This window comes from Bison bison, unplaced genomic scaffold, assembly GCF_000754665.1.
Source record: "Bison bison bison isolate TAMUID 2011002044 unplaced genomic scaffold, Bison_UMD1.0 scf7180017864154, whole genome shotgun sequence".
In the NCBI taxonomy this organism is placed as follows: domain Eukaryota; kingdom Metazoa; phylum Chordata; class Mammalia; order Artiodactyla; family Bovidae; genus Bison; species Bison bison.
In genome coordinates, this window is record NW_011494726.1 from 383,868 (window position 1) to 402,422 (window position 18,555).

General features: G+C 49.4%; 1 protein-coding gene across 1 annotated transcript in view; it reads left to right on the top strand.

Moving 5' to 3' along the window:
* RIMS4 (regulating synaptic membrane exocytosis 4) overlaps window positions 1–18,555 on the top strand; it is a 68,748-nt gene that overhangs the window by 36,434 nt on the left and 13,759 nt on the right. Inside the window, exon 2 of the mRNA XM_010841006.1 lies at window positions 11,984–12,122. Coding sequence (XP_010839308.1) covers window positions 11,984–12,122 — 139 coding nt within the window. The remainder of the gene's footprint in view (window positions 1–11,983; window positions 12,123–18,555) is intronic.

Consider the following 18,555-nt stretch of genomic DNA (forward strand, 5'->3'; position numbering starts at 1 on the left):
TGATTTCCTTTAGGATGGACTGGTTGGATCTCCTTGCAGTCCACGGGACTCTCAAAAGTCTTCTCCAACACCACAGTTCAAAAGCATCAATTCTTTGGTGCTCAGCTTTCTTCACAGTCCAACTCTCACATCCATACATGACTACTGGAAAAACCATAGCCTTGACTAGACGGACCTTTGCTTGCAAAGTAATGTCTCTGCTTTTTAATATGCTATCTAGGTTGGTCACGGAGAAGGCAATGGCACCCCACTCCAGTGCTCTTGCCTGGAAAATCCCATGGACAGAGGAGCCTGGTAGGCTGCAGTCCATGGGGTCGCTAGAGCTGGACACGACTGAGCAACTTCACTTTCACTTTTCACTTTCATGCATTGGAGAAGGAAATGGCAACCCACTCCAGTGTTCTTGCCTGGAGAATCCCAGGGACGGGGGAGTCTGGTGGGCTGCCGTCTCTGGGGTCGCACAGAGTCAGACACAACTGAAGTGACTTAGCAGCAGCAGCAGGTTGGTCATAGCTTTCTTCTAAGGAGCAGGTGTTTTTTAATTTTATGGCTGCAGTCACCATCTGCAGTGATTTTGGAGCTCAAGAAAATAAAGTCTCTCATTGTTTCCATTGTTTCCCTATCTATTTGCTATGAAGTGATGGGACTGGATGCCATGATCTTCGTTTTCTGAATGTTGTGTTTTAAGCCAACTTTTTCACTCTCCTCTTTGACTTTCATCGAGAGGCTCTTTAGTTCCTCTTTGCTTTCTGCCATAAGGGTGGTGTCATCTGCATATCTGAGGTTGTTGATATTTCTCCCAGCGATTGATTCCAGTTTGTGCTTCTTCCAGCCCAGCATTTCTCATGATGTACTCTGCATATAAGTTAAATAGGCAGGGTGACAATATACAGCCTTGACATAGTCCTTTCCCATTTTGGAGCCAGCCCATTGTTTTTTGTCCAGTTTTAACTGTTGCTTCCTGACCTGCATACAGATTTCTCAGGAGGCAGGTCAGGTGGTCTAGTATTCCCATCTCTTTCAGAATTTTCCACAGTTTGTTGTGATCCACACAGTCCAAGGCTTTGGCGTAATCAATAAAACAGAAGTAGATGTTTTTCTGGAACTCTCTTGCTTTTTCTAGACAGTTTACTTAATTGATTGATACATATTTGTGTGTCATATACTAAACAGTGCTTACTATGTGCCAGACCTTATTCTAAGTACTTAAGAGAAAAAATACTAATTTAATCCTCATGGACATCCTACAAGGCACATAGTATTATATTCTTCATTTTTTTAAGAGGAGAAAACTGAGATACAGGTTAAATAATTTGCCCAAGATTGCACTACTAATACACCCCACTCCAGTACTCTTGCCTAGAAAATCCCATGGACGGAGGAGCCTGGTAGGCTGCAGTCCATGGGGTCGCTAGAGCTGGACACGACTGAGCAACTTCACTTTCACTTTTCACTTTCATGCATTGGAGAAGGAAATGGCAACCCACTCTAGTGTTCTTGCCTGGAGAATCCCAGGGACGGGGAAGCCTGGTGGGCTGCCATCTCTGGGGTCGCACAGAGTCGGACACAACTGAAGCGACTTAGCAGCAGCAGCAGCAGCAGCACTACTAATAACGTGACTGAGGTCAGCTGTACAACTGAAGCCATCAGGCTCCATTGTCCATGCTTAATTTTTTTTTTGCTACACGTGTGGCATGTAAGATCTCAGTTCCCAACTAGAGATTGAACCTGGGCCCACAGCAGTGGAAGCACGGTCTTAACCACTGGACGACCCGGGAAGTTCCATCCATTGTCCATGCTTTTTAACCACTATGCTTTGCTGCCCCTTGAAAATGCTTCAAAAATATTCATGAATGGCTGTTTACTGTGATAAGGAGCTGAGAGGCTGGTAATTAGGAGTCTGTGCATGCTAAGTCACTTCAGTCATGTCCGACTCTTTGTGACCCTATGGACCATAGCCCACCAGGTTCCTCTGTCCATGGGATTCTCTAGGCAAGAATACTAGAGTGGATTGCCATGCCCTCCTCCAGGGGATTTTCCCCACCCAGGGATCGAACTCATGTCTCTTACAACTAGTGTCACCTGAGACCTGAATCCTAATGCCAACATGGCCATTGCCCCATGTCCCTCCTGGGCCTCAGTAGCCCTTCTGCACAAGGAAGGCATTGCTGTGGACGACCACTAAGTTCCACCCAAAAGAAATTTTCTCTGCTTTTAAGGGAAGGCAGATGTTGCCAGTTCTGGAGAGAAGAGGGGAAAGGGAAAGGGTTCTTACTGAGGGTTTGTGCTTCCTTGACCTGTCCTTGGAGACACAGCCAGAAGCAGCATCAGGGCTGTGGAGGCCTGAGTTCCTGCCTGTCAGCTCAGTCCTTGGTTTTCAGATGAGTTTTAGGACCTGGACAGGGAGGAGAGGTGAGACTTGAAGTCATTGGGAATAGCTAGGCCAGGAAGAGGCTGACCATGGAAGCTCTAGGGTATTTATCTCAAAGGGACAGGAAAGGCAGGCGCTGTGGGAAGGGAGAGCAGTGAGCCCCAGAGGATTATCCTAGTTTGAAGTAACCTTCTGACCCAGAGCTCTATGTATGGAGGACTTCTATGTAGGGAGGACTACTCACAGACATGGGATTATGCTGTGGACAGTGGCATGGTTAGGGGTTTTAGAGCCTGGGGACCTGCAGTGAGTCATACAACCTTTCTCAGCTCTGGGCTTCTCATCTCGAAAACAGAGCTGTAAAGATCCATCTTGGATAAAATGTCAAAGTGGAGAATGGTTGTGTTCTTTCCCTCCTCCCCCTCCAATTTCCACATCACTGCAGTCTTAAGTGCTTAAGAATATATGATCTTACAGGTAACCTGGATTTAAAACCTAGCTCTGTCTTGTCTGCTGTAACATTGGGCCAGTTGCTGAACTGCTTTGAGCTTGGCTCCTTTTTGTAAAATTAGGATAATGATACTTGACTCTCAGAGTTATGGCTAAATTTTACATGTACACACACATATAAGAACATATATAAGTATATAAACAAATATATTTATAAATTTATAATTTGTATATTGGGCTTTCCAGGTGGTGCTAGTGGTAAAGATCCTGCCTGCCAATGTAGGAGACATAAGAGATAGAGGTTCGATCTCTGGGCCAGGGAGATCTCCTGGAGAAGGAAATGGCAACATACTCCAGTGTTCTTGCCTGGAGACTCCCATGAATAGAGGAGTCTGGCAGTCTGCGGTCCATGGGGTCACAAAGAGTCAGGCATGAATGAAGGGACTTGGCATACACACACATGCACAATTTGTGTATTATAATTTATATTAATTTAACATATAAGGGCTTCCATGGTGGTTCAGTTGGGAAAGAATCTGCCTGCAATACAGGAGACCTGGGTTCCGTCCCTGGGTTGGGAGGATCCCCTGGAGGAGGGCATGGCAACCCACTCCAGTACTCTTGCCTGGAGAATCCCCAAGGACAGAGGAGCCTGGCGGACTACAGTCCATGGGGTCGCAAAGAGTTGGACACGACTGAGTGAATAGCACAACACGTGTAAATACCATGCATATATGTGTATCTATCTATCTATATATAAAATAGTGTCTGGTAAAGAGTGAGTGCTAAAAATAATGTCAACTAGTAATTTATTATCATTTATCCTGTTACTTCATGGATACTTGCTTTTGAGAGGAGGTACAATAGCACATTCATACTCAGTATGGACAACTGAATGAGACTCACTTGTTTTCTTTACTGGAGGATTTACACTTTTCTTGAGGATGTTCTAAAAATAAAAGCAATTCAATTAAACACACTGTTAGTGGGATGGGCAATGCTGGGTGCTGTCCATGGTTCTGAAGGGAAATGAAGGCGGAATGAGCTTATACAGCAGACAAGATATCAAGTAGGTTGACCAAGGACTGTATTTCAAGGTGAAGTGGAATAGATACCCAATAAAAGTGAAGACAAAGTGCCCCCTGGGACTCAGAGAGTTTGATCAGAGAAGGGTTTGTGAAAGAGATGGCATTTGAATTCTGTGATAGAGCATAGTGAGTTTAGTGGTTCATTAAAAACATGAGTCAGAAAGACATGACTTGAATTCCAGTTCTGCCCTTAGTAGCTGTGTGTGTCCTTGGAATGGTTAGTTAACTTTATTTACCCTTATTTTCTTATCCTGTAAAATGGGATAGTAGTTATCTCACAACTTATTGTGAGAACTAAAATGAGAAGATGCCTATGTAAAACACGAAGCATCTGGCACAGTGGTGATACTAATAGTTTTTTGGTAATACTAATGTTAATAATAGTCATCTTGTTGATTGCTTACTGTGTGCCATAGCCCACCTAGGATGTCAGAGGATTAAATGTCATTATATCATTACATTACCTCATTATATTTAATCCTCGTAACAGCCCTAAGGGTTTGGTGAGTTCCTGATAAACTATTATTTAAAGCTTAACTCTGGAATATGGTTAGAATTTTGATAGGGAAGGTGAGGACAGCAGGAAAGTAAGAGAGAGAGAATGGGGATGAGGAAGCTATTGAGGATGTACCTGAAGCAAAGAGTTGCTTAGCTGGGCTGGAGTGCAGAGATGGAGGGGAAACCAGGAGCAGATGGGGTGGGGGGAGAATCAGGTAATGGTGAGTCGTGAATACCTGGGTGTGAAGGGGGTACCTCATTTGAGGGGCAGTGGGGAGCCATTGTAAAGTTTTAAATAGGATCATGGCATGAGGTTATGATTTATTTATAAATTTATATTTTACCTTCATTTCCATTCTAGAATTCATACATTTAACTGTAAAATCTCGAAAAGATACCACAGCCTACAAAAGAGAAATAAAATATCCCCACTGGGCTGATTGGAGTGTAAGTTGGTACAGCTCCTTTGGAAAATCATCTGGCAGCATCTGCTAAAGCTGAAGAGATGCTTGCCCTGTCACCCAGCAGTTCCACCCTTAGGTATATTTCTGAGATACACAGGTACAAATATTCAGCAAAGGCCATGTGCTAAAGTAATCACAGCAGGATTATTTCTAATAGCCCCAGCCTGGGGGGAAAAGAAAATGAAATGCCTGTCAACAGTACAATGGGTAAGTAGGTTGTGCTCCGGAATCTTCATACGGTGAAAGGCTGTGTAATAGTGATGATGGGCAGTCTACAGCTACGTACAGCAATGTGGGTGGGTCTCATATAGTCAACGTAATGTTGAGCAGAAGCCAACCCTGCCCCCCACAGACCATGCTCTGTGTATAAAGTTTAAAAACAGGCAAAACTGATATCTGATGTTTGAGATCAGGATAGTGGCTGCCTTCTTGGAGTAATATAGCCTGGAAGACTGGGCACTGTGAACCTCAGGGATCCTGGCAATGCTGTTTCTTCATCTGGCTGCTGGATACACGGATGTTTATTTTGTGAAAACCCATCAAGCTGTACACTAAAGGTTTGTTCACATTTCTGTCTGTATCGTATACTTAGATGAAAAAATTACAAAAGGACTTCCCTGGTGGTTCAGTGGTTAAGAATCTGCTTGCCAATGCAGGGGACATGGTTCGATTCCCGGTCTAGGGAGATTCCACGTGCTATGGAACAGCCACGCCTACTAAAGCCTGAGTCCCCTAGAGCCCGTATCCTACGAGAGAAGCTTCTGCAATGAGAAACCCGTGCCCTGCAACCAGAGAGTAGCCATTGCTCTTGGTGATTAGAGAAAATGCAGCAACGAAGACCCAGTGCAGCCAATGATTAATTACTTTTTAAAAAGTTACCAGAAAAACAATCTTCTCACACACCCTCTAGCGATCTCTTCCTACCGTTCTTCCCCATTAACAGTTTGGGTCATATCTTCCCGGGTTTTTCTGTGTCTAATCATAAAGAGAAAGATAAAGCTGCACTATCTATAGCTTTACAAAAATGGTCTTTTGTTTTACATACCATCCTGCAGCGTGCTTTTTTAACTCCACAGTATGCTGAGGCAGTCTTTCTGTGTCACTGAAGATGTAGGTCTTGATGATTCTTTCTAACATTTGCAGTGTTTTATTGTGGGGATGTGTCATTTAGTAAAGCCATCCCCACTGACAGACCTTTAATTCCAGCATTCCATTGGTGTAAATGATACTGTGGGGAAGTCTCTTCTTGCATAGCTTGGTGTACTTGTCTGTTTGTGAATTTATGAATTACTAGGAAGGGAATTTCTTGGTCTGAAGTGGTATTTTAAGATTGTTAATCTGTTAATGACTTGCTGAGTGGGTGGGTTGGAAGCAAGGAGACTAGTTAGGAGGCTGTTAAAATAATTTAGACTTGGGATAATTAGGGTGGTTGGCAGTGAAAATGGACAGAAAAGAAGAGAGCTAAGAGATATTAAGGGCAAAGATTTGATACAACCTGGCATCTGATGAGAAAGGGGGAAAGTCAGAGAGGTCCTTGGGGGTTCTGAGTCTTGGTGGCTGGGAAAATTGGGAACAGAAGTCAAAAGGAATTGTTTGGGGGAAGTGGGGTGGGTCAAGTTGCATTCAGGGAGCCAGTTCATCATCCAGGTAGTGATGTCCAAAATGCAGTTGGAAGAATTGCTCTCTTTTTATTTATAATTTTATTTATTTATTTATGGCTGTGCTGGGTCTTTGTTGCTGCAGGGGTTTTTCTCTAGTTTCAGTAAGCAGGGGCTACTCTCTAGTTATGGTGTCTGAGCTTATTCTCTTTTGGGGGGACATGTGGTGCGGTTTATGGGGTCTTAGTTCTGCACCAGGGATCGAACCTGTGCCCCTGCATTGGAAGCCTGGAGTCTTGATCACCGGACCGCCAGAGAAGTGCCACGGTGGCTTCTCTTGTTGCAGAGCATGGGCTCTGGGACATGTGGGTTTCATTAGTTATAGCTCCTGAGCTCTAGAGCACAGGCTCAGTAGTTGTGGTTGCATGTGGGGTCTTCCCAGACCAGGGATCAAGCCCAGGTCTCCTGCATTAGCAGTCAGCTTCTTTACCACTGAGCCACCACAGAAGCCCCAAAGTATTGCCCTTGACAGAGTTAAGGGCTGCAGATTGAGGCATAGGATTCCTTTGCTTAGGGTGGTCCTCATGGGGGCGGGGAATGAAATCAGCAAAGGAAAGGCTCTCGAGAGAAAGAAAACCTAAGGACTGGGTAGCCAGGGTCTCATGTATAGGGTGCTGACAATGCTCAGGCACAGGAGGGATCCACTAGAATCTACCATCATGGAGGCCAAGGGGCGGATCTGCAGTGACTGTCATTAGAACAATGAAGTAATCAGCTGCCTGCATCAGCCTCCCTCCTATTACCCTCCCCTGGTGAGTGCTGTCATTACATCTTTTTCTTGCTCCTCAAAACCCTTTACATACTTGAGATTAATCAGTGTGATCCTGTGTTTAATGTCCACTTCGGCCTCTGCACTGTGAGCTCCAGGGAGGCAGGAACCCCTTCATTCTTGTTCCCTCTTCCGTCCTCATCAGGTGTGTGTTTAGCACGTCGCAGGGTCGGTACCCGAAGTTGCTGCTGTGGTTTGCTGGGACTCTGGCTGTCCACACACACCCTCTGCCTGCTGCCTTCCCCCACCCGCAGCTACACACACACAAGCACACACACACACACTCTGCACAAGTTGGGAGAGGAGGGACTTAAAACCCACAGGGTACAGCAGGCGGGAATGGGTCACCAAAAATAGGTCATCCACACTCCATTTACTTGTACATCACAGTGGCCAGCTTGGGGCAGCCTCACAGTTGAAACCCGAAGTGCAGAGGACTCAAACTCCGGGTTTCCCCAGTGGAGCCTTAAGATAACCATGGACAACAGAACCTCTCATTTGACCCCATTAACCATCCCTTCGGAACTTCCATGCCTTCATCTTTGTGCAGCTGCTCTTTTTATCACTGGTTTTCTTGGAGGGAATGGTGTTTCCATTGTGATGCTGGAACCCACCTGTGCAGCGATGTTTGAACCTTAACTTCCTTAGGATAACAGCTTAGCCAGGTGCCTTAGGTCAAGTTTCCCCAAAAGGATCCAGCGATGAAATTTGTGTGTAGGTGTATCCCCGGTGTAGGGAGGGTGTTGTCCTTGGACATGACTGTGCTTGTGTCTGTGTGTGTGTGTGTGCGCGCACACATGCGTGTGTGTGTGAGTGACTGGAGGGATGTTTCTCTGTGCCTGTGAGTCTGTGTGAACATGTGTGTGTTTCTGAATCTTTCTGTGCCCCTGACCCTGCTGTACACAGAGAAACATTGGGAGAGGGACTTCAGATACAAATGAGGGAAAGAAAAAGGGGCAGGATGACAGGAAACACACAGGGAGACACACCTTCCCCAACATGGTCAAGAAACACCAGGGGACACACACATGCACACAGACACACACACACGCACCCTGTGTCAGTTCCTCTGTGTGCTTTCTTGAGTGGGTTGGTGTACACTTCTTATGGTGACGCGTCTGTGTGTGACTGGCACATGCCCAGACACCTGCCTTTTTAGCCTCAGAAGTAGAGTGGCAGGTGTGCAGAGACCCAGGGGTGCGTGCGTGCTAAGTCGCTTCAGTCGTGTCTGACTCTTCACAGCCCTACAGACCATGGTCACCCAGGCTCCCCGGTGCATGGGGTTCTCCAGGCGAGAAAGCTGGAGGATTGCCATGCCCTCCTCCAGGGCAGAGACCCATGGCAGCACACAAGTGTGGACACTTAGACACAGGTTGGCAAACTGCATCTTTGCAGGTGTGTTCCTCCGTGTGTGTGTGTGTGTAATTTTCTGAGTACGTGGGCATCTGTGTGCCTGAATTACGCAGATGTGTGTAGGAGAGGAACATGTGGGTACACCCTCTGAGAAGCACACACAGAGCATCTATATTTCTGTGTGTGCACGCATGTGTCTGTCTGCATGCAGGTCAGGGAGGAAGAGGGCACCATCGTTGAGTTGGGAGGGGGGAGACGGGGAGAAGTCCAGAAGGAGGTGCCCCGGCCTTGCCCCCTCTCCCCACACACAGACCCAGCTCCCCATCCTTTTACTCGGCAGGATCATGGGGTTTGGGTGGGTCCATTTGTGAGCACTGTTGAAGGCCCTGAGGTCTATCAGCTCATCCCAGACTCTGGGAAGGCAGGGAAGGTCCCGCTAAAGATCCATCTCCACTCCTAGAACCCACACCCCTCCAGGCTGGTGGGGGACGTAAAGCTTGCCTTGATCACCAGGCTGTGGAGCACGGGGGCAGAGAGCCCTTTGGGGTCAAATCCTCACCCCCATGCCTCCACTCCACCTTCTGGCCCTAGGCCACGGACCAGCCCCTTAACCCCATGTCCTTGGTGCTAAAAGTGGAGCAAGCAGGAGCAACTGCTTTCTGGGTGACTGAGGATTAACCCCACTCTCAGTGCGGACACCCCATGTCCTCGGTGCTAAAAGTGGAGCAAGCAGGAGCAACTGCTTTCTGGGTGACTGAGGATTAACCCCACTCTCAGTGAGGATACCCGTTCACCCAGCAGTTATTACTTGAGCACTTCCAAAGGCTAGGGGCTTCCCTGGTAGCTCAGTTGGTAAAGAATCCTCCTGCAGTGTTGGAGACCCTGGTTTGACTCCTGGGTTGGGAAGATCCACTGGAGAAGAGATAGGCTACCCATTCCAGTTTTCTTGGGCTTCCCTGGCGGCTCAGCTGGTAAAGAATCTGTCTGCAGTGCACAGTGTGGGAGACCTGGGTTCACTCCCTGGGTTGGGAAGATTCCCCTGGAGAAGGGAAAGGCTACCTACTCCAGTATTCTGGCCTGGAGAATTCTGTGGACTGTATAGTCCATGGAGTCACAAAGAGTAGGACACGACTGAGCGACTTTAACTTTCCAATGGCTAGACTCTGTTCTTGGCCCTGGGGCTTCAACATTCGACACAATGAAATTCGCTGTCCTCATGGGGTTTACCTTCTGTGTGGAGTCAGTAAACCGACGGTGTAGAACACATCATGGGTAGTGAGCGTCAGGAAGAAAACCACAACAGAGCACTGGGCAGAGAGAGGCCGGGCCAGGAGAGGATCAAGGAGAGCTTGGATCGGATGATGTTTGATCACAGTGGAAGTGAAGGTGCTGCCAGATCGGGGAGAGGGTGGTTAGAGGCAGGGAATAGAAGGGAAGAGGATCGGACTTCCCTGGCTGGCCAGTGGTCATATTTCCCCTGCAGGGGGCAGGGGTTCAATCCCTGCTTGGAAAACTAGGATCCTGCATGCCATGTGGTGCATCCAAAAAATGGAAAAGCAGGGCAGAGGACCATGTTGTTCTCCCATTTCACAGCTGAGGAAGTGGAGGCCCAGGGAGGTTAGTAATTTGCCCAAAGTCTCACAGTCTGTGAGGAGGAGATCCAGGACTTAAACCTGGGGCAGTGTGGTTTCAGAGCCAATGGCCTAGATGGGTGATCCTCGATCAAGGGTGATCTTTGTCCCCACTCCAGGGGATGTTTGGCAGTGCCTGGAGACATTTTTGACTGACACAGCTGACCTGGAAGGAGGACTAGCATCTAGTGGGTAGAGGCCAGGGAGACTGGTTAGACCTCCCACAGCACACGCGACCGCGCCTGACGGCTAAGCAGTAACGCGTCCCCTCGCCAGTTGTGCTGACGTAGAGAAACCCTGGTTTAAATCCATGAAAAGCACTTGACAGAGAATACGATACATCGTAGGTGCTCAATAAATAGTAGCTGAAGAGGAGGAGGGAAATGGTTTGGAGAAGACTGCAGGGCAGAAATGAATTCAAGAAACAGTACATGTTGGTTGAACCTAGAGGATATTATACTTAGTGAAGTAAGTCAGACAGAGAAAGACGGATACTATATGATAAGCCCTGTATGTGGAATCTAGAAATAAGACAGATGGATCTATATACAAAGCAGAAACAGATTCATAAACATAGAAAAGAAGCTTGTGGTTACTAAAGGGGAGAGAGGGAGAGACTGGGCGTATGGGATTAACAGATTCAAGCTGCTGCTGCTGCTGAGTCGCTTCAGTCATGTCCAACTCTGTGCGACCCCATGGACTGCAGCCTACCAGGCTTCTCTGTCCATGGGATTCTCGAGGCAAGAACACTGGAGTGTGTTGCCGTTTCCTTCTCCAATGCATGAAAGTGAAAGTAAAGTCGCTCAGTCGTGTTCAACTCTTAGCGACCCCATGGACTACAGGCTCCTCCATCCATGGGATTTTCCAGGCAAGAGTACTGGAGTGGGGTGCCATTGCCTTCTCCTCAAGCTACTGTACATAAAATAGATAAGCAACAAAGATTTACTGTATAATACAGGGAACTAATTATAGGGCTTCCCTGGTAGTTCAGCTGGTAAAGAATCTGTCTACAATGCAGGAGACCTGGGTTCACTTCCTGGATCGGGAAGATCCCCTGGAGAAGGGATAGGCTACCCACTCCAGTATTCTTGGGCTTCCCTGGGTGGCTCAGACAGTAAAGAATCTGCCTGCATTGCGGGAGACCTGGGTTCGCTCTCTGGGTTGGGAAGATCCCCTGGAAAAGGGAACAGCTACCCGCTCCAGTAGAATTGCCTGGAGAATTGCACGGACAGAGGAGCCTGGCAGGATGCAGTTCATGTGGTCGCAAAGAATCAGACATGATTGAGCGACTTCACTTCACTTCACTTCTTCACAGGGGATTATATTCAATATCTTGTAATAACCTATAATGGAATTTAATTTGAAAAAAAAAAAACCGAATCACGTTGCTGTACACCTGAAACTAACACAATGTTGTAAATAACTATACTTCAATTAAAAAAAAAGTATATGTAAATGAATCTGCCAGTTAAGAGAACTCATGTGATGCTGTTTGACGGGTGAGTATAAAGGCCAGGCTGCCCCTGGGAGGGTGTGTGCAGGTGAGGCTGGTGGTTGGAGGAGGTTGATGAACCAGGCAGGGCGTGAAAACCAATGCTGGGCAGCCACCAGCCTCTGAAAGACTAACCAGAGGCCTGGTCTCTCCGTTCCTTCCCATCCCGTGTCTCTCTCCCCATCTCTCTCGACCACTCTGCCCGGAAGGGGACAGCCGGAGGTTGAAGGGGGCCATCCAGAGGAGCACGGAGACCGGCCTGGCAGTGGAGATGCCCAGCCGGACCCTGCGCCAGGCCAGCCACGAGTCCATTGAGGACAGCATGAACAGCTACGGCTCCGAGGGCAAGTGAGTGTGGGGCCCGCAGTCGTCTCGGGTGTGGGGTGGGCGGGAGGGACGGAGCAGTGCCCTCTAGGAGCCCTGGGTCATCCTCGGCCTTGGAAGGGAGGTGATGAAAGCCAAGGATTCTCTGAGGAGGTGTGAGTGAGGCATGAATCTGGTACCCAACTGTCTGGGTCTCAATCCCAGCTCCACTGCTCACTGATGGTGTGATCCTGGGCAAGTCACCTCTCTGTGCCTCGGTTTCCTCATCTGTAAAATGGAGACAGTAGTACCAACCTCGTAGGGGGTGGGAGGATTAAATGGGTTAATATTTATAAAACGCCTGGCACAATGGCTGCCACAGCAGAGGTTAATGAAGAAAGGGGATCAAGAGGGGTTTTGTTGGGGTGGTGGTTATTTCCTCTTTAACTCTCTTAGTTTCCTTAAATCCCAATTGGTTTTTAAAAATATGTACTACTGCCTGATAAGGAGTTTCACACACATCAAGTCATAGCACATTAGGTCCAGCTGGCTCCTCGCCTATGTTTCTCTCCCTGGGCTGTACATCAGAATTTCTGGGAACTTGTTACAAATACCGATCTCGGGACCCTGAATCCAAGCTGCTGAATTGGAATCCATGAGGGTGGAGCCTGGAAGTTCCATTTTTAAAAGACTTCCTGGGACAAGATCGATCTAGACTGGGGCTCTCATGGTCGGGCTTCCCTGGTGGCTCAGGCTGTAAAGAATCTGCCTGCAATGCGGGAGACCCGGGTTGAATCCCTGGGTGGGGAAGATCCCCTGGAGAAGGCAATGGCTACCCACTCTAATATTCTTGCCTGGAAAATTCCATGGACAGAGTGCCTGGTGGGCTACAGTCCATAGGGTTGCAAGAATCAGAGACGACTGAAGCGACTGACACTGCACTTTCACTTTGAGAATTTTGGGAAAGTTTGGAGCCTGCTTTCCCCTGATAAATACGCAGATAAAATGTGCACCCTAACACACTCACACCATACACACTCATTCTCACATGCGTGGTCACACAGACACATTTCATGTAACTATAGGGGGCTCCCAGATTCCCCTAAACCCCCCTGGCAAATAAACTGTGATCCACAGTGACTTCTTCATTGTACAGATGACCAGGGCACTCAGAGAAGTTGAGGGGCTTGGCCTGGATCACACAGCATGTTCATAGGTCTGGAACCCAGGCATCCAGACTCTTAGCGGGGCTTGTATCACGGCACCCCATTGCTTCATTATCTCAGCCATCCTCAGCCAGGGAGGACAGGGGTATCATGACCTTTGTCAAGCACACGAGAAGACTGGGGCTTGGAAAAGTTAAGCTCCCTGCTGTCCAGTATGGTAGACCCCAGGCGCATGTGGCTGTTTAAATGTAAGTGAATGAAGATGAAATATTCTGTTCCTCTGTCGCTCTCACCGTATTTCAAGTGCTCAGTGGCAGCCTGTGTTCAGCGCCCACTGTATCAGACTGTGCAGGCGTCAGAGATTTCCATCGGCGCAGAAACTTCCACTGGATGGTCCTGGCTGAGTGGCTCATCCAAGGGCAGACACCTTCCAGTTTCTGGCTCTGCCTTGCAGCTGGGGGCTCTGCCGCCTGAAAGCCTTCCCGCCCCCAGCCCCTCCTAAACTGGGCATCTCCGGTCTCTCTGAATGGCCTTGCCTTGGCAGATGCTGCTGGTCCGCCCACCTCCTAGGGAGACTTTCCGGAGGGCGAGAAGAGGAGGAGGACATGCGGAAGGGAGAGGGAGAAGAGGAGGACGAAGGGAACAAATGTTTGCTTTAACCTGAGAAACTCGGCAAGACAGCGAAACTTGGAGGGAGATAGTCTAGGCGTCAGGGTAGCTAGCAGTGGGTCCCTGCTGAGTTTCAGGGGATCGGGAGATTTGGGTCCTGGTCCCGGCCTGGCCACTGACCCCGAGTGGCCTTGGGCATGTCCCTTGTCCTCTTTAAGCTTTAGGGAGGCTGATATACATCTTGTCTGTTGGCCTCACGGGCAGGTCAGAGGACCAGGTCAAGGAGGTGGTATTGTGGTGCAGTGAACAGCAGCAGGGGGTCAGACCTACATTCCCATTCTCCAGAAGAGGAGCTGAAGGCTCAGAGAGGCCACAGGACTCGTCCACGGGGAGCAGCATAGGAGGGCGTCGTGAGGAAGAAAAGTGATGCCTGCACATGGCAGGTGCTTGGGACGCGGCTCTTGTCGTTTGCTGTCGTGTGCTTTAAGGGACCAGAAACTCAGATTATACTACAAACATGTCCAAAGTCCGGACTCTGGAGTCAGGCAGTACCAATTGGGCCTCATTGCTGCTGCTTCAGAGCTGTGTGACTGCGGGGGAAGTTACTTTACCTCTCTGAGCCCAGTTTCTTCATCTATAGAAAGAGGTCCAGAATAGTACAGACCATTAATAGAGTTGTTGTGGGGAGGCATTGAACTAACGTATGTCAAAGCACTTAGAACAGTAACTGGCACATTGTAGGCATTTTTATTATTATAGCTATTACCGATGTTTGTCAATTCAGCCACTGTTATTTGGGCATTTTGCTCCTTGTTATAATTGTGTCTAGAATGTGCTTAGCACAAGCTAAGCATGGAATAAACGTTGGTGGTGATGATTATGATTTTTTAAAAATTATTTATTTGGCTGTGCCAGGTCATAGTTGAGGCATGTGGGTTTCAGTTCCCTGACCAGGGATGGAACCTGGGCCCCCTGCATTGGGAGCACAGAGTCTTAGCCACTGGACCACCAGGGGAGTCTCCTGTGGTGATTATTATGATGGTTAAAAGATTTGTGGTGGGTGTCTTGAGACAGTTGAGGAAGGATCAGGTAGGTTTGAGGACCCTTTGTCCAGCAAAGGGGAGATTCTTGCTCTCCTGAGAGGGACTGGGTCTTGGTGGAGCCCAGCCAGGTGCTGCTACCCACCCCCAACACGCACCTGACTGAGGAAGGGAGGTCAAAGGGACGGGGGGACAGGTGGGGACACTGAGCTGTAGTCGGCTTCCTCTTTGTTTTGGAGGTATTTTGGGCACTAGCAGGACCCAGATGCCAGGCTGTGAAACAGGAGGGGGTGTGACCATCCTCCCCCTGGGCTTCTGCCAGCCCAGCTGAGGCTCACAGAGAGCCAGTGCCTTTGTGCCGCCCCCACCAGGCTGCAGCCCCTGGCGCTGCCGGGCATGTGTATTCCTGCAAGTGGGCCCAGGGATGCTACCATGTGGATTTTCATTCAGCACCTACAGTATGCTGGACAGTCAGACCGAGCACCTCGGAGACCCTGCCTTTCACTGACCACAACTAGTAGTGTGGCGAGAGCTGCAAAGGACAGGCACAGAGAACTTTGGAGATGCTGTGTCCTCACTAGGACTCAGGGCTGGGGAAGGGGTGCACATTGGGTTGGGCCATTCTGCCAGTGATGATCCTTGGGCTCCGGGTTACACATTACCAGTTACAGTGGGTTGAGCCCTTGCTGCTCAAAGTGTGATTCTCGGCCCAGCAGCAGCACCATCCCCTGGGACCTTGTTAGAAGTATAGCATCTCTGGGTACTTCCCTGGTGGTCCAGTGCTTAAGACTCCACAGTTCCACTGCAGAGGGGAGGGGTTCCATTCCTGGTGCAGGAACTAAGATCCTAAGATCCCGCTTACTGCGTGGCACATCCAAAAAAGAAGAAGAAGAAAGGAAAAGAAATGCATCATCTCAGGCTCCTAACCAGATCCCCAGGTGTTTCACGGGTTAAGGTTGAGAAGTTCTGGCTTAAGGGTAATAATGTTCTAGAGCGAGCACTTTGTAAGAGCATTTGCTATGGGCAGACACTGTGCTAACTGTTTTTACATTTATTGACTCATTTAATTCTCCCAGTAACCTGGTAACTCTGGAACCATTAGTATCCTCATGTTACAGATGAGGAAATGAAAGCCAAGAGAGGCTAATTAAATTGCCCAAGGTCACAGAGCCAGAGTGGCTTCTCTGGTGGCTCAGACAGGAAAGAATCTGCCTGCAATGCAGGAGACCCAGGTTTGATCCCTGGGTTAGAAAGATCCTCTGGAGGAAGGCATGGCAACCCACTCCAGTATTCTTGCCTGGAGAATTCCATGGATGGAGGAGCCTGGTGGGCTACAGTCTGTGGGGTTGCAAAGACTCAGACATGACTTAGCAACTAACAGTTTCATACAGCCAGCGAGTGACATCAATTTCAGGGATTCAAATCTAGCATTTGGAGTCTGCCCTTAACCATTCTACTAGACTCCCTCCTTCATTTAATGGCTGTGTCTATCAGGATTTCCAGAGGTGGATGCTTCCAGCATGGTTTGGTGGCTCAGTGGTCTCTCCATCTTTTCCCCTCTGCAGACTTCAGCATGGTAGACCAATCCTGGTTTATCCTTGGGGACTGGGGAACTGTTTTCCTTTCCACTGCCCCTTTCTGCCTGATGGAAAAGTTGGTTCTGCATGTTAAGGATGGAAGGGAACAGCTATGAGTTGGGCAACCAGCCAAGCTCCCACCTCCCACCTCTCTGAGCATCTCCCCAGATAAAGGGCAAGGATTCAATACTCCTGAGAAAGGGCCAGGAGAACAGTACCTCCCCAGACCCCTCATCCATCCTGAGGTACTCCCTGGTGACCATCTGCTTCAGTTTGGATTTCCCAGAACCAGACGAAAGACATGGATTTGAGTGTAAGCATTTCACTTGGAAGGTGATTCTGGAAAACATGGTGGAGGAACCCATAAGAGAGACAGGGCAAGGGGAGGCCTCCAGTTACATGTGTGTTGAGAAGCCAGCTGCCGCTGTGTATATCCAGAGCTTAACCCTGATGGGGTCTCAGAACCAGCCTGACACACGTGCCTGAGAGTCACTCCCTGGGAGGCCAGGGGGCTGGGGTATTTATGCTCCCACTCTTACTGGTTACTGGTTGATGGCTGCTCATGGTTAAGTCTCCTGCCCTTCCTCTGGAAATGAGGGCTCCGGAGACCAGAAAAATTCCTTGTGGGCCAGAGAAACGTAGCTAGAGGGATGCAGGTACCAACAGTTAGAAGTCTGTGAGCACTGACATGGTGGGGGTCGGAGGACGTGGGGAATGGCAGCAGAATCCAGTACCTTTTCTGAATGCACAGCACCACTGTCTCCCAGCTGCCCAAGCCAGAAGGCTCTCCCAGACGCCTCTTGCTCTCTCTCTGTATCCAGCCCTTAACTGGGCGCTACCATTTCACTCCTAATTGTCTTTGACTCCATCCATCCCCCCTTTCCCCCAGCCGTGAGGCCACTCATCACTCTTGACTGGATACCTGCAAGTCTCCTTTGTGGCCTGACTGCGTGGTCTGTCACTCAGCACTTATTTCCTCTGGATTTTGCCAGCTTCCCCCCTTTCCCCCCAAGCTGTGTGCCCCAGCTGAACCTCTTGCCCTGCCCTCCGTGTCACCACCTGGTCTTTGCATACATTGCTCCCTCCCCTGACACTCTTTTTCCTATTCCTCCTCCCTCTTCGCCCCCTGACTCATTCCTCCTCCAGATCTCAGCTAAGAACATGAGCTTTATCTCGTGTGCCAACTCCAGCTAATTGATCGTGGCTCCCTGGAGTGCTGTGTTGAGAAGGATTCTGAAGTCCAGTCCAGGCTTGGCAGGAGTGTTGGGGTTGATTGGCAGTGTCCGTCCTGGGTGTGGGCAGGGGAAACCCGCCACTCCTCTACCTCCATCTGCAGTTTCCACAGCTGGGTCTCTTCCCCCACCACAGCGCCCAGCAGTCCTATCATACTTGTTACACGTGTGTGTCCTGCTACACACTTTAGTCTGGTGCCTGTTCAGTCCGGAGCCTGGCCTGCAGGGGGTGCGCTGCAAATCTGGGTGAGTGATGGGTTGGGACTGTGTACAGAAGCGCAGACACGCATGCGCGCACACACGTGCATGCCTCTCCTTCCCGCCCCTCCCCAGCCTCCTGCATCGCACATCCACCCTGTAAACCCGCAGCTCTCCACGCTGGCTGCCGGAGCCCCTCCTCCTTCCCTCTGCCCCTCGTGGTCCTGTGGCATCTGGGTCATCGGCACACAGCTCCCTGGGTGACCGGGTCACGGTGCCCACAGCTCTGGAGAGCAGAGAGTGAGCTGACAGCAGGGCCGCTGCAACCGGCCTCAGGGAGGCTTTCTGTCAAGGCTGTTTGCCTCGTCACCGAAGGCCCAGGAGTTGGTGGGTGGTCAACGGCACCCCACTCCAGTACTCTTGCCTGGAAAATCCCATGGACGGAGGAGCCTGGAGGGCTGCAGTCCATGGGGTCGCTGAGGGTCGGACACGACTGAGCGACTTCACTTTCACTTTTCACTTTCTTGCATTGGAAAAGGAAATGGCAACCCACTCCAGTGTTCTTGCCTGGAGAATCCCAGGGACGGGGGAGCCTGGTGGGCTGCCGTCTCTGGGGTCGCACAGAGTCGGACACGACTGAAGCGACTTAGCAGCAG